The sequence below is a fragment of the Micropterus dolomieu genome, linkage group LG22, assembly GCF_021292245.1.
Source record: "Micropterus dolomieu isolate WLL.071019.BEF.003 ecotype Adirondacks linkage group LG22, ASM2129224v1, whole genome shotgun sequence".
In the NCBI taxonomy this organism is placed as follows: Eukaryota; Metazoa; Chordata; class Actinopteri; order Centrarchiformes; family Centrarchidae; genus Micropterus; species Micropterus dolomieu.
Window position 1 is genome coordinate 30,993,660 of NC_060171.1, and position 15,250 is coordinate 31,008,909.

Sequence of the window (15,250 nt, forward strand, 5' to 3'; positions counted from 1 at the left end):
ATGGGACAGTTCTAAAAGTATCAACTTTATGAGTTCTGTTTCCAATAAATGTAGAATATGTTCTATGTAACATACAGTTTGTTTTTCTGCTGAAGTGATCTCTTCAAAGTCAGACTCAGATTCAGGGACAGTCTCTGGTCCCTCTTTGTCCTGCGGCCAGCTTCTCTGGAAGCGCTTGATGAAGATCAGAGGGAAGGCTGTATGAGGGCAGAAAGCACACTCAGCTGTTTGTGTGAGAGGGATGACATCGAGCTCTCGTCCCAAAGGAAGCTGAACGTATTTACTGTAAGTCGCTTTCAACAAATGCATCATCTTAATTGAAGATGTTCATCGTAGTTGCTTCTAAACACACAGTAACATCAATACTAAACCAACTCTCTTTAAGATATATGAGCACCAACAAAACACAGGCCTCTTTCACAGCAGACATTTTGACATGTCACAGTAGGAAAAGCACAGGTGTAAATAATAAAATGAATGATTGCTGAATTCCATGTAGGGTCCCGGCACTTTATGCTGACTCACTGTCATGACTTACTGGGGCACTTATATGCAAGTAACAACTGTGTTTTTTCTATTATGACAAGTTAAAATGTTGCTGTGATAAGTGCTTATTGTACAGTTACACCAGTGCAGGTTACACATGTAACAATAAACTCATAACGGGACCCAAGAACCATATAAAATAAGTGATGCTGTTTATTGTGCAAATGTGAAAGACAGAAGAGGCATTAAAGAGATTTGCATGAAGAGAAAATGTGTTGTGGTAAATCCAGCTAAAAATCCAGCCACTGTGAAGCATTAATCTTTCTGAGGGAGGTGAGAGCCATTCTGCATTACAGACCAATGCTATGTGACAAACCTACACTGTGTGCACAAATGCCTTGTTACTACACAAAGCAATCGATCACATACACCTGCAACATTTGAAAAAAGACAAAACAAGCCTGAGGCTGCAAAACAAAGTAGATCAATAGGATTTTGAAAAAAAAAAAAAAAACAAGAAAGTTGTGGGAACACTTTTGGAAATGGCTGCTGTCAGAAAGGACAGTGTTTAAACTCTGCAGAAACCAGTAAACATCTCTAAGACCTCAAGAAAGTTCACACACTTCGCATGTGTTTAATAGAGAACAACACTGACCTCTAGTGTTGCATGTGCTGCATTACAACAGTGTGTACATCTGACCTCAGACAGTTAGCACATATCCACAGTGACAGTTACAGATTTAGACTTTTAAAGAAATCTCAAGGAATACACAGCACAAAACCACAGGCTTCAGTTCTCAATCAGACCTAAAGGAAGTTACAATTAAAAACCAGGGAAATAGCACTAAAGATAGGAAAAGCTATGCAGACAAGTACTCACTCGCTTTGATCTTTCGTTTCCATCGATGATTCTGTTTGGTGTTACCGTGATCTACAGACAGAGACCACAATAAACTCACACAGACAGACTTCATTTTTTGGGAGATTGGTCAAATGACACAAGAACAGCACAGAGACCAAATCCTCTACAGTGTGTTCTGAGGAAAGAGCGTTGGCTCTGGTTCTCCACACTTAAGCATACAGGTCACATATCAAGTGCTTACAGGTGATTGCCACTTTTTGTTTTAAAGAGATGATAATTCTTATTTTAAAGTGAAACTATAATGTATTCTAGATTCACTACACAAAGCGAAATATTTCAGGCCTTTTATTGTTTTAATCTTGATGATACAGCTTACAACTCAAAAATCCAACTCTCAAAATATTAGATTATGAGAATAAAGAATGAATAATACAGAAATGTCAACCTGAGAAGAGCCTTTAATCTCTCAGTCTGGTTCAGTACACACACAATCCCTGACACCCTCCACAAGGAGGGTAAGTCACAGCAGGTCATTGCTGAAAGGGGCTGGCTGTTCGCAGAGTGCTGGATCAAAGCAGATTTTTCATTTCCATGCTGTAAGCCGTAATCATCAAGATTGAAACAAAAAAGGCCTTTATTTGTAATGGATCGAGAATATATGAAAGTATCACATTTTGAAGTCATTTACAAGAAAGAAATCTTTGTCATGATATTCTAACTTTATGAGATGCACCTGTAAGGTGCAAATATATGAAGCAATGTTAGACACTATAAATCCAAAGCCAAGCAAACGGCTCTGTGAGGCTGTACTTAGCGTTTAGCTTAGAGCTCCGTTGTGCCTCCAACATATCAACAGTTTCAGACTAGTGAGTACATGGCAACGCAGCCGCTTTAAAAGCTAAGACTGTTGAGTTCCCAGCCTCTGCTGCTAATATAAAATAACAAGCACTCAGCTAAGTGTGGGAGAAAACCTTCAGTATGTCAGCCACACCCTGATGTCCCAGACATTACCAGGGGGAGGGACTCCAACACACACACACACACACACACACACACGGGTCACTAATTAAAGTTCAGCCAGTTGAAGATTCTCCCACCGGGAATATCGTATTATAAAGTACAGTGGCTGAAAACCCATCTGTGCAGCACAGTATTTTTGTATAAGCTTTGAGAGACAGAATAACTTCCTTTAGGTCAGTCAACCAGAAACAGCATTTACCCAGAGCTGCATATTTTGGAAGCCTGCAAATTGGTCTACACTGACCTTTGGTACTGTCGTGGCTTGAGCCCTTGGCCCCTGTAGTATCTTGCGCTGTAGGTTTGACTATGCAGGAAGCATCCAGAGCTTCAACAGCCATCTCTGTGTCTTCAGGGACAGTTTTCTGACCTTTACCAAGCTGCTCTGAATGAAAGCTTGACGCCTCACCTGCAAATAAAAACAGTATGTAGGCTAGTTTTAACTAGATTAGAATTCATGCTAACCTAAGTTGTAGTAAAAATGTACTAGCACATAGCTTATTTCATGCATAATGGCTTACTGGGAGTCTACCGCAGTACAACAGGTTAGCAGTCACTATGTTATCTAAAACAATCAGTGTAGCATGTCAAAGAATGGTACCAAACAAATATATTCCTGTTAGGCAGCAAACAATCTAATATACTTTTCATTCACACTGAAAATAATGACTATATTTTCTGCTTCTGAAAGTGACACATGCTCTTTAAAAGTGTACTCCACAGCTAAATACTCTATTTGCCACACAAGCACTGATAAAATACATGACATGTTCATAACAGTACTCACAGAGTAATGAAGTCAACATTGTACAGAGGTGATTCCACTTGGTCACAGCAAAGAAATGAAAATATCTTGATACAACCTTTGTATGCAGAGTGCGTATCAGATAACAGAAAAAACAGATCTTTTATTAATGTTTCACTAACGTTCTCACTTGGGTTAGGCTAAATGTTTATCAGAGGACAGAATATCCACAGGAGCATAAAACTTCACCAAATGATACATGGACATGAACCCAGAGGAAAGGAAAGAACAGACCCACCAGGGGAACCCATGAGGAAGCTGACAGGAGGAACTGACAAGTGATTCACTTCAATTCTGTTCAGGTCGATGGGAGTGCAGCTCAGTTAGGTTCAATTTAACTTCGCTCATCTGTATTTGATTATAGCCATTTCCCATGTTACATTAAAATGATGATTGTCTTTTATCGCAGCAGACGCTTTTCAAGCCCTCTGATTAAGGGGAAGCTGTTTAGCCCCACCGCCGTGTGCCTCCCTTTGAATCCGCTGCACACCTACAAGGTTGTCCAGCTTTTCATCAGATGTTACAAAGCACGTGTTATTTGTTAACAAAAGCTGTGATTATGAACATGATTTGTGTGGGTGATGTTACGTCGACTTAGCAAACAGGAGGGAAGAGGGTTTGCTCTGACAGACGCCTTTCGATGAAGTTGTTAATTTTGTGGTTAAAAGATACAGAAATATCTTTCAATTAGACCATTACATTACGTTACCCCAAATGCCAGCTGCTCACTCATGTCTAAGCTTCGATTTCTTGGAATTATTCGAAGAACGCAATTCAACTAATTGGCAAGAAACAACGAAGCAAATTATGTATGTAATCAAACCGATTTATTTTTGAATATATTTACAGCTTATAAATAGCATAAATTAAGCACTTTTACAGTAATTATTAATGTGGAAAACAAATAACAAGGCTTGCAGGCTGCTTCAAGGCTTATTATAAACACAACTACGAAACATACAAAATACAGCCAACAAAATGTATCTGGCAGTGTGCAAAAAGCTGCTATGGGGCTGCTGATCTCCTGAGCAAAGTCTAGGAGGAGCATGACAGAGATCTGGAGAGGGGCTCTGAGCAGGGAGGGGCTCCTTCTGAAACAGAGGGAACCACAGACAGACCACAGACATGTGGACATTTGTTACTGTCAAACGAGCCTGACAAGAAGGGAGGCTGCTGCTGATGATGCATCAGAGAGAAAAAATAATAATTCAGGGGCATTCAGATGGACGTTTGGTGTTAGAGAGGAACACAGCACAACACGAGTGTTAGTGGGGGTTAGCTCTGATGATATGACACCATACTAACACGACGACTAAGAAACAAACAAACCAACTAAAAAGGTGCTATGTTTGCATTAATGAACCATTACAACCAAAATCCCATGAAAAGACCTAAAAAGCAACGAATCTTCTGAATATATAATATTTACCAAGATCACTATCTTAGTTTAGTTTGTTAGCATGCTAACCTTTGCTAATTGGATGGAAACGTCCTTACTTTTGGAGTCAAAGTATTTTGAGCTGATGATGGTGCAAAACAAAAAGAAAATCCTAATGACTTCATTTCACTCAAATTCACCAGGATGCACCATTTGGGGAGCACGAATGTGTGTGCGAGGTTTCCCACAGTTGTTGAGACATTTTACTCAAAACCTCTTATGTGAACCTCACAGAGGGACTTCACGTAAGCCAATAGGATTGACGACGTGGGAACGATGATTATTTCACTTAAGTGAAACGTTTGTCTTGCTGGCAATGACAGACAAAAAGTCAGGGGATCAACAGTCTGCAGGCTTCATCCTCTGGGAACCGTAAATATCTGAGTAAAATATCAATCCGTCCAATAGTTGCTGAGATATCTGAATGTGGACCAAAGCAGCGGACCAACTCACTGACAACATCCCGAGAGCCACACAGTAGTAGGTAATTTTGGGAAGTATCGAGAAAAAGACTAACATTGCTGGTTTTGGTCTTTTCGTGGACTTTGTCGCCAGCTGCTTCCTTTAAAGGGCATATTGGTTTATTTTTGAGATACGCTAGAATAAAAAGTGTAAGTGGCATTCAGAGGTGACCAAATGTGGTTAACATGATGCAACTGGTTTATTGTCATTTAACCAAGGTATAATATTTAATTTGGAATTCTATAAGTCAAACCTCGATGCTACACATAACACCTTCAGCGACTTCGGCATGGTTAATCTGGGTTAGGTGGAAAAGGTGCGGAGCAACAGAAGCAGCCAATGCAAAAGCAAAAAGTCTTATGGCCAAAGCCGGCCAATTGTCACCTTCCCCGCTGGCAGGAATCAGCCAATCAGAGGGTGCAGCATTGGAAACTTGAAACAGACTGAACAAAATGAAGTGAACAAAACAGAGAAAAATAAATTTGAAGAATAAAAAGAAAATTCATGGAGATGTGGGGGAAAAGGAAAATTGAAGATGAAGAAATTAAGAAAACAGTGCTGAAAATTACAAGGAAACGTACTGTACAATAAAGTTACTACAATAAGATTGTAAACTGAAGTTTGAGAAATACCAAAATACAGGTCATTGCTTCAACAGTGCATTTTAAGAATTAACCCCTAATTCTGCACAGTTACACCAAAGATCAGAACTAAACTCAGGCATGATTTACAACATAGAATTTGCGGCATAGAAAATTATCAAAATGACAAAAGAATTGCAAAACCTTAAAACAAAGTGAAATATTTTCACAGAGTCATGAACACAGTCTTTTATGGATTCTACTTTTTAGCCAAATATGTCCACTACTGAGGAAAAAATTAGAAAAAAAAAACAGCCTGCAAGGATTATAGATGAGGCTCACTGTTTTTGGCTTTTATTTTATTAAAAAAAAAAAAAAAAAAAGGGTACAGATCAGTCTAAACTGAATTTCAAATCGATTTTAGAACCAAATGCTCCAAAAGACTTTCCAGTCAATATTTGCAGACTGGTTACCAGTCCTCTTGTGATGAGCAGATGCCAAAACATCTTCCAGTAACACAATGGTTAAACATTTACTTCACACATCCAAATTTTTATCACTTCCTTTTCACTCATTTTTTTTTTTTAAATCATTTTCAAATATTCAAGATAAATTGCCATATTTTTTTTGGGGGGGGGGGCAATAAAAACCATGAATAACGAGCCTTAAATATAGAAAGTGGAATAAATCTTGAAATCTTTATCAAATACATAAAGTGAAAAAATAACACAAAAAAAGGAAGTCATTTCAATGACATTCCTGAAATTATATTAAAAAATAATAATACTGTTGTGGCATTTCCATTGCACATCTCTGTCGTGCAGAGTTAAAGTGCAGCAGGCAATATGCAGAGTCAGTGTAATGTCAAAAAAACGACGTGAGTTACTTTGACGTAATTCTAGTTCACTGAAATGAAATCACACTGTCCAGATGACTTTCAAGGTTACAGTCAGAGGGCATGTTCCAGGTTCCTCTACTGCAATTAAATCTCCTTGGTACATTATCAAAACATATTATTTCAGATGCGTCAGAGCCTGTCTGTAATGCAGGATGAGAAGGGTTTGACATTTTGTGAAAATCTAAATCGGTTGTTCTTCGCCAGAGTCAAATGACTGGAACCGATTTCATGTGTTGGAATAGGAACTTCACAAACTGACCAGCAAGACTGAACGGACTGTCACATATCATCCGGTGACAGCTGTGCGAAGTAAATGTGATAATTAGCTTATTATTATTATTATTATTTAGGTGATGCTTACAGTTTCAGCAGCCTGGAACAAGCCCATGTGAGTCAGAGATGCATTCAGCACAGTACAACACCAGGAGACCAGGTGATGACCAGGTGATTGCGCAAAAGTTGCTTAATAAAAAAATTTTGACTTCAAAAACAAAACTATAAATGACCATGGACCAATACAGGAAATACAAATATTTGGTTTTAAAATGATCACATGTATGAACCTGATTCATCCATTTTGGGCAGTACACAAACTTAAATCCATCTGGGTTCCTATCAGGTCAAATGGCCCAGACAAGCCTCTCGCTACTCCCCTTCCTATGCGAACTGGTGGCCGATGAGCTGCTGCTGGGCCAGCTGGGGCTCCTGGTAGATCTGTCCCAGCACCTCGTGCATCATGCAGAGCAGAGGACAGCCCAGGCTCAGCAGCTCATACAGGAACACATAGTCATGCGAGTAGCTGCTGACGTGGGACCTCGCAGCTGTGAAAGACTCACACACACTTCCCAACAACCATCGAGGCAATACACACACAGAGCGACTAGCACGCCTAGGCCAACTCAGGCCTCGCCTAAGCAAGGAAACCAGGGTACCTGGGGGTTGGATCTGGACGCTGCTCGTGGCTGAGTAGTTTCCACCATTCAGCGACGTGGGTGTGACATGGCTCTGGTCTTCCTACACAATCAAGGGACACAGAAGTTTATGTTGCATTTCATCAGTTTCCTCCTATTCCACATCAAAAGAACAAGTGAATTAATTTAGTCGTGAACTAAAAGACAAATTAAGCCATGTCAAAAATGAGTAATTAAAGGGTGTTAGATATTTTTCAACCTGGGTCCTATTTTCCCATGGGTTTGTGTCTGTGACTAACTGGGACAACAAACAGGACTGCAACGTAATCCTTACAGGCATTATACACCATCGAAGTACGTCCACTAAAGTTTTTGTTTTTGTCACTGACAGGCTCACATTGTTATTATAGGTTTCTGACAACATTGTGGGAATGATCCCTACAGAGGGAGACATTTTTTGTGTGAGAGCTGTATTTTGTTGTTGTCGCTCTTTATTATTTATATAAATGTTGTTTTTTGGCACCTATCTTCTCCTGTACCGTTTGTCCCACAACTTCAAAATGTACATCTTCTTCACGAGAGGTGTGCAACTTTTGTTGCAGATATCTGTGATGGTTAATTTTATATTAATATTTTTACGCATTTCAAAATGAATTTGTTTCAATGGGAGAAGAGACGCAAATTTCTTCCAACCTACTCAACGTTAAGAGCTTACTGCTCCAGCACATGTGCAACTACAGACTATTTGAGCTTTAAACTGCAGAAAAGATGGTGATCTTTCCAAGAAATGTTTTGTAACTCCCTTTTGCTATCTAAAAACGGTTCTAAAATTTTTTTATGGCAAATGTACTTTTCTACTAACAAAAGATCAAATTGTGCAGTTTGTGATAGCGCTCCTTCAATGACTCATTTGGTAGTGTGTTGGATTTAAAACCAGCATTTATCTTTCCAGACCTGAGTTTGACAGTGTTAATTGATCACAACTGTATGGTGTTTGAACTTAATGTTGCCAACAAAATGTTCAGTGCCTAAAACGTTTTTAAATGTGTAGATTGTTGGTCTTTCTAAATACAATCATTGATAGATGGAATAAGTTTTTCATGAGATTAGTCGCTTTCTGTGTCTTCATGTTATTTTGCAATAGTGGACAAGACATCACAGAAAATATATTAGCAAGCAAGATAGTGCCGTGGCAGGCATTTGTGGTCATCGATTGACCTCTGTTGGTGTTTTGAAGGCATTACATGTTATGTTAGCATACAAGATGAAAGGAAAAGGTTAATAACATTGGTTAAGGTTTTGCCCTTCAGATCCAAAGATTGACAGATCAAATCCTGTTCACGGCATTTTAACCAGAGGATTTTAAAAAGCACATATAGACAGTTGTATGGTGTTTGAACTTAATGCTGCCAAAAAATGTTAATGTTCCCACTGACTTGCAGTGGTTGTTTTTAAATTTTCTATATTGTTCGTCTATTGAAATGCAATCACTGTTTACATGGAATAAGCCTTTCATAAGATTAGTCACTGTCGGTGGCAAAAATCCATGCTTCACCATGACACAGGAAGTTGTGTTAACGTCACTGTACATGCTCAAATCTGTAAAACATTCGACATCGATTTGATTAGTCCCGCCCTGAAAACTTGTATGTGCCGAAATTCACACAGTTATAGCATCACCTACTGGCAACAGGAAGTGACCTTCAATAAAGCAGCCCCTGCGGCACGTTTCACCTACATGTACAAAATTTCTGTGGCACATGTATCATGTCAAGATGCACAAAAAAGCCTCTTGAAATCCAACAGAAATTTGTCCATCCTCATCTACTTTAACAAACTTCTGCTAGAGAATTAGTTCGATTGTTTTCGCTGTCTAGTCTAGATCCATTGATGATTAAAAGTTGTACAATCTGTGTGTTTTCGTCAAACAGCCTGCCCTTGGCGTTGAAAATCAATGAGTCGCCATGAAATAGGAAGTTGTTGTTACTTCAGTGTACAAGCTCACATCTGCACCAAACTTTACATGTTTAATAGGAGTCCTGCCCTGAACACATCCACCAGCTTATTCACTCATAGTCATAGTGCCACCTAATGGCAACAGGGAGTGACTACTTCTACCGTGTTATGAACCACTTATTGCAGGTTGGCCATAACTAGTTCAAAACTATGTCAGAAAAAAAAACACATTTATGATGTCATGTTGTTCCTTCAACTGATCTGTGGCATTGCGGCAAAGTACCATGCTGCTCCATGAAACAGGAAGTTGTTATAACTTCGCTGCACATTCTCAAATCATCCACCCATCCATCCATCCATCGTCAACCGCTTATCCTGCGTACAGGGTAATGGGGGGCTGGAGCCAATCCCAGCTTACATCGGGCAAAAGGCGGTGTACACCCTGGACAGGTCGCCAGTATTCTCAAATCAGTACCAAACTTTTTGTGATTAATATGGCAATATACAGTTATGCAATCATGCAATTTAAATAACATTTTCTCAATGTGTTCCACACTTGATGTACTGGGACATAATGTATAGTTTCTGGGTGCTCATTTACGCCGCTTAGGGGACACAGGATGTATTTCGTGCAGCGTCCAAAGTGCGTGACAATTCAGTGCCGCATAGGGAGAGCCGCAGCATCTGCAGCGTGGACGCAACACCATCTGACGCGCTGAAGGTTTAATATTTTAACTGAATTAGTCTGTGGCATACAATTCTTTTACCTGTAGGTGGCACTAAAGAATTGGAAAAATTACTGATGGAGCAGCACTTTGCTGGGACAGCGGTAGCAGCCACAGCTAACAGCTCTCACATACATTTTAAGTGCGTTTTCTAGTTAGCTTTATTGCTTGTATGCAACTACTGTGAACTGTGTTCCCTACCATTCTCCTTCTGAGCCTCCCCACATGATTGCTGGACTGGCGCTGAGCATAATGCATCTTGCAGTAGAATTTCGCTGTAAAAGAAGCACACACAAATCCACTCAGCTTAGAGTCCAGTACAATAAAAATCTCCTGAATATTATACATAGACACAAAACAACATTTTCCGCAATTAGAATTGTTCATCAAAACCTCTGAAAAACTAAAAAGAGACATCTAAACAATATTAACACTATGGCTAAAAGGACAAAATTTAGGTTTCTAGTGTTTCAGTGGACAAAGATATTTAACTACATCTGCAGAACAAAAACGCTTCACCTATTCGTTTTAAAGACACTCCTGGGTAAAAGCATTCAAATTTACAGTGAATCAAACGTACCCTCCTGCGAGTCGAAGGCATGCCCTCCCAGACGGAGGGTGCAGTTACAGACATCACAACGGAAACACTCGCGGTGGAAGAAGTAGCCCTCAGTGCTCAGTCTCTCCATTACGTACACCCTCTTGGTGCAGAAGTGGCAGATGTCACTGCCGCCGAAGTCCTTCCGCATCACACACTGAAGGAAGAAGAGCAGGACAATATGTGTTACATGCTGCGTTCGAGACAAGTTATTTTTTTGAGTTGTTGATTATTTCCTACAGATGCCTGCAAAAAAAGTACACAAAACAAACTATGGTGAGATGGTAAACTGTTAAGGACATTTGCACTCAGAAAATGATGGACATAATAACCATATAATCAGTGCTTCAGAGCTTCATGTTTATGATACAGATGTGAAAGAAAGCAAGAGAGCGTATTTCCCAGAATGTGGACCTGTTACTTTAAGACACAAGTCTTGAGTCAACTCACCAGTAACAATGTCAAGTCAACTCTCAGGTGAAATGTAGAAAATCAAGCAAATAAACTAACAATTGTGTGTGAAAAATAAAGCTCAATATCTCAAACATGCAATTTCAGTACCACTGGAGTTGCTGCCTGTTTACTTTTACTAAGTTAAATTAAGTCCACTTTTCAGGTTATCAACATCCAATGTCAAGTCTCACATCATTAGAACCCAGCAGACGTGTCAAAGTGTCTTCATAAATCAAGTCAAATAAGTTGAACTGTGACTTGAGTTCAAATGATGTGACTTCAATTCACACTGCTACCATCAGCAATGTTATGTGAGCATCACGATGATTATTATCTCTACTAGCTCCCTGTAGCTAAAAAACTCTTTCAAAGCAGCAGGTAGGTTCTAGGCCAAGCAGTGGTTAAACATGACTTAAAATTATGCATGCAGTTGTACATAAGCTGTTATTTATTGTGCAAATACAGCCAGAAGCTTTATTTCATTTCTCTGTGGTGTGAAATCATCTAACACTAGTGCAAACACACTAGATGCTCTGCCCTCATGAAGACAAAGCAGAACCTATTTACCCCTTCAGCCTTAGAAGCCCGCCGTGGCCAGGGAACTAGAGCCTAAGAAAGGCAGATTATCTGTTGTCAAAGGTGGGAGCAGCATGGAAACAGGAACATTGTTTTTTTTTGTCCACCCCCCCATTCTCTTTCTTTGCTGATCTTTAAATTAAACTTTTCAAAAGTTACATAATAGACAAAAAAATAAATAAATCACACTCAGCAGCAACATCAGTTGGGAGAGGTGCCAATGCAAAGTCAACATTTAAGCTGTAAGCAAAAATTTAATATAAATGAAGCCCATGAACTCTGTGTTAGATTTGTTTCTGCAACATCCACATGCATCTTACCGGTGTGGCATTGGGCCTGTGGTCTGTCTCATAGAGGACGGCCAGTAGCTGAGCTTTAGCATCTATGGCTGAGGATACCTTTCCAACTGTACGCTAACATTAACGCCAGGGAAACACAAGCGCAGAGGGTTGGAGGGGAGACAAAGTAGGAAATGGAAACCACAGACAGGAGTTAGAAAGAAGACAGATGATAAAGCAGAAAAGACTTTAGAATTTATGGATCTGTATTTAGACGGAGGTATCGACTAGTACCTCTTTAACGTAACTAGGAGCTCCAGTCGGACAACTCTCAGAGCGAACAATTGACTTTTGAGTGATTCTTCTAGGGGTCTCAAGAGCGGAGCTCCCGTTGCACTAAATGAACACCAGAATGAATATCAGTTCATAGATAATATGAACACTAAAAGCCAAGAATTTCAATGAATCCTTGTGTTCTTCCTTCAAATGCTCCGTATTTGTATAGCGCTTTTACACTACATCGCATTCACACACATTCATACACTGGTGGAACAGCCACCGGGGGAAATTCGGGATTCAGTATCTTGCCCAAGGACACTTTGATATGTTGCCTGGAGGAGCTGGGATTGAACCGCCGACCTCCTGAGCCACAGCCGCTCCACCTTCACCTCTATGAATTTTCTAGGTTTGATCTTATGCCACCCTTTCCTCAGAAATACATGAATACAATAAAAATATGAAACCATGAATTATATTAATGACAAGTTGTAACAGCCATTTACAGCTTATATTTTAGAAACACTACATACCAAAATTGTAACCTGGTTTTACATCCCATTGATTTCAGAATTTAGTTATTTCACTAGCTTTGAAAGAGATCATGAATGAATAACATGAATTTAATTTATATGTATTATTTCATTTATTTCTAAAGATAAGATCTCTTGAGCCTGGTTACACAAAGATAGACTGGTTGGACAGATAAATGTCTTAATCCATCCATTGCACAAAGCTCTCTACATCTTTACTATGTTAAGAAGGACTAATTTGACATGAATTCTAGGAAAGACTTAGTATAAAGCCAAAAAAAAAAAACCGTGGCTTTCCTGGCACATGAAAATGACAGGAGAAGTCCACACTGCTTGATATTTCCAACAGGTTACCAACCTCTTCAAAAACTTCATTCTCATTGCTCACTACACAACACTGTTAGCAAACCACAAACTACGAGGTCCGAACAAGGTCTGTATTGGTCATTTGTTGTCTCAGTAATGTTTATTTTGTAGTAAAGTTGGTTCACTCTCAAAAGAAGATGGATTTTGATTTCTCTTAAAGATTAAAATATATATATTGCTGCAAAAGTAATTTATGAATAGACACAAATTAAAGTTATAATAATACTTTTTTTTAATTTCTGAAGTATCATTTTTAAATGTATGTGCTGCCTTATGGATTTGGTTTGTTCTGTATAAATTTGCAGTGTCTTGTAAGCCCATGTGGGCTGGGCATGTTGGTATGGAAGAGACAACAAAAAAAATGCTATCATCTTAAAAGTGGTAGATCCCCTTTAAAATAGCATTTATCTGGGATTTACTGAGAGTAGAATACTTTCACTGGAGATCTGCAGGTTATTAATACTGGACTAGCAGGGTGTTTTGATATGCGTGGGGTTACGGTTACCTTCATGTGCTCATTTTCAGCTACTTTGTTATCGTCAAATTTCTCCTGAGCAGTTTTGTGGACCGGCTCACTTTCCAGATTATACCGAGACCTCTCATAGTTTTCCCTGTTCAGTAAAGAAACTGGATGGACGGAGGAGCTGCTGGGTCCATTTTCACAGTTACTGTTGGATGTTTTGTTGTCGCATGTGGAGGAATCAACACGAAGTGAAGACATTTGCTCTGGTTTTTCAGAGTCAGTGTAAGACGAGAGAGTAGAGGAGTCTTTCTGTATCTTATCCTTGTGTCCAGCAGTGTAGAGAGTGACAGAGGAGAATCCAGCCTGGGCAGTAGGGTCAGGGACAGGGTGGACTACAGAGTAGACGCTGGAGCTCTTAGATGTAGAGGGAGAAGGAGGAGGAGGTGGGGACAAGGAAGGAAGGGAGGTAGATAGTTCCACCTACAGAAGCAGAGTCAAACAGAAATGAAAGACTGAGCAGAAAAGAAGGTTGAAACTGGAGAGAAAATTACTCGTTTGCTTTAAATAAAAAGCAAAATGAATTTCACACTGAAATCAGTGCACTTTTGCTGCAACAGGGAACTTTTCTACAAAGCAAATCAAAATTAGAATGTCAAGTGTGTTGTTTAACACTGTGAGATTACAAAGTGGACAGAAACACAGTTAAAGGCCCTGAAAACCTATTTTCTCAGCTGTGCACTAGAGTCCTACATGAACACACTTTTCTAAGTTACAATCGTTATTTCAAATGATGTCATATTTGGTGTGTTCTAAATGCTTTGAAATGGGCGTGGAAAATTTGAAATATACTATATAACATCTAACAAATATTGTGGGGTTAATTACGCTTATGTTGCCAGGCCACTGTCAATCAAATGTTATTAAACTACACACACTGATGAAGCAGATAAACTAGCAATTAATATATGAGTTAAACATTTTGTTGCTTATTCAGCGATGAATACTTACTGTAATAAGGTTTAAGGGACTTTAATACACCACCAACATCATGCAAATTGGCCATTTACAGATGATTAATTTGACATACAACACTGTTAATGTTGACTAGAGATCTTAAACACACTTCAGTCTCAAACACCAATGTCAGCAAATGTTATGCAAGAAGCGATTTGGAGTTATTCTATAATGTGGAAGCAAATAATTGCCACAATGAAACAATGATTTTAATCTTAGCAGCAGCTAAACTCCTGGCTAATTACTAGGTACTTCTGAAATTTAAACACTACTGAATTTGTAGCACTGAAATATCAAAAAGCATCATATTCATATATATATATATATATATATATATATATATATATATATATATATATATATTTATATTATGGCATGCCGTTTAGGAAATAATATATATATTTATGGTTTGTCTGTCTGAATATATGGAATGAAAGTCTGAATATATGGAATAAAAGTCTGAATATATGGAATGGAAGTCTGAATATATAGAATGGAAGTCTGAATATATGGAATGGAAGTCTGAATATATGGAATGGAAGTCTGAATATA

At 38.9% G+C, this 15,250-nt stretch overlaps 1 protein-coding gene across 2 annotated transcripts in view; it reads right to left on the bottom strand.

Moving 5' to 3' along the window:
- The window catches only part of mical2b (microtubule associated monooxygenase, calponin and LIM domain containing 2b), a 44,593-nt gene that overhangs the window by 8,068 nt on the left and 21,275 nt on the right, over nucleotides 1-15,250 (bottom strand). For both annotated transcript variants that reach the window (XM_046037892.1, XM_046037891.1), the window contains 6 exons: nucleotides 10,722-10,896; nucleotides 10,343-10,416; nucleotides 7,482-7,563; nucleotides 2,613-2,774; nucleotides 1,367-1,417; nucleotides 76-197 (listed from right to left, as the gene is read on the bottom strand). In XM_046037892.1, the coding sequence (XP_045893848.1) occupies nucleotides 76-197; nucleotides 1,367-1,417; nucleotides 2,613-2,774; nucleotides 7,482-7,563; nucleotides 10,343-10,416; nucleotides 10,722-10,896 (666 nt within the window). The remainder of the gene's footprint in view (nucleotides 1-75; nucleotides 198-1,366; nucleotides 1,418-2,612; nucleotides 2,775-7,481; nucleotides 7,564-10,342; nucleotides 10,417-10,721; nucleotides 10,897-15,250) is intronic.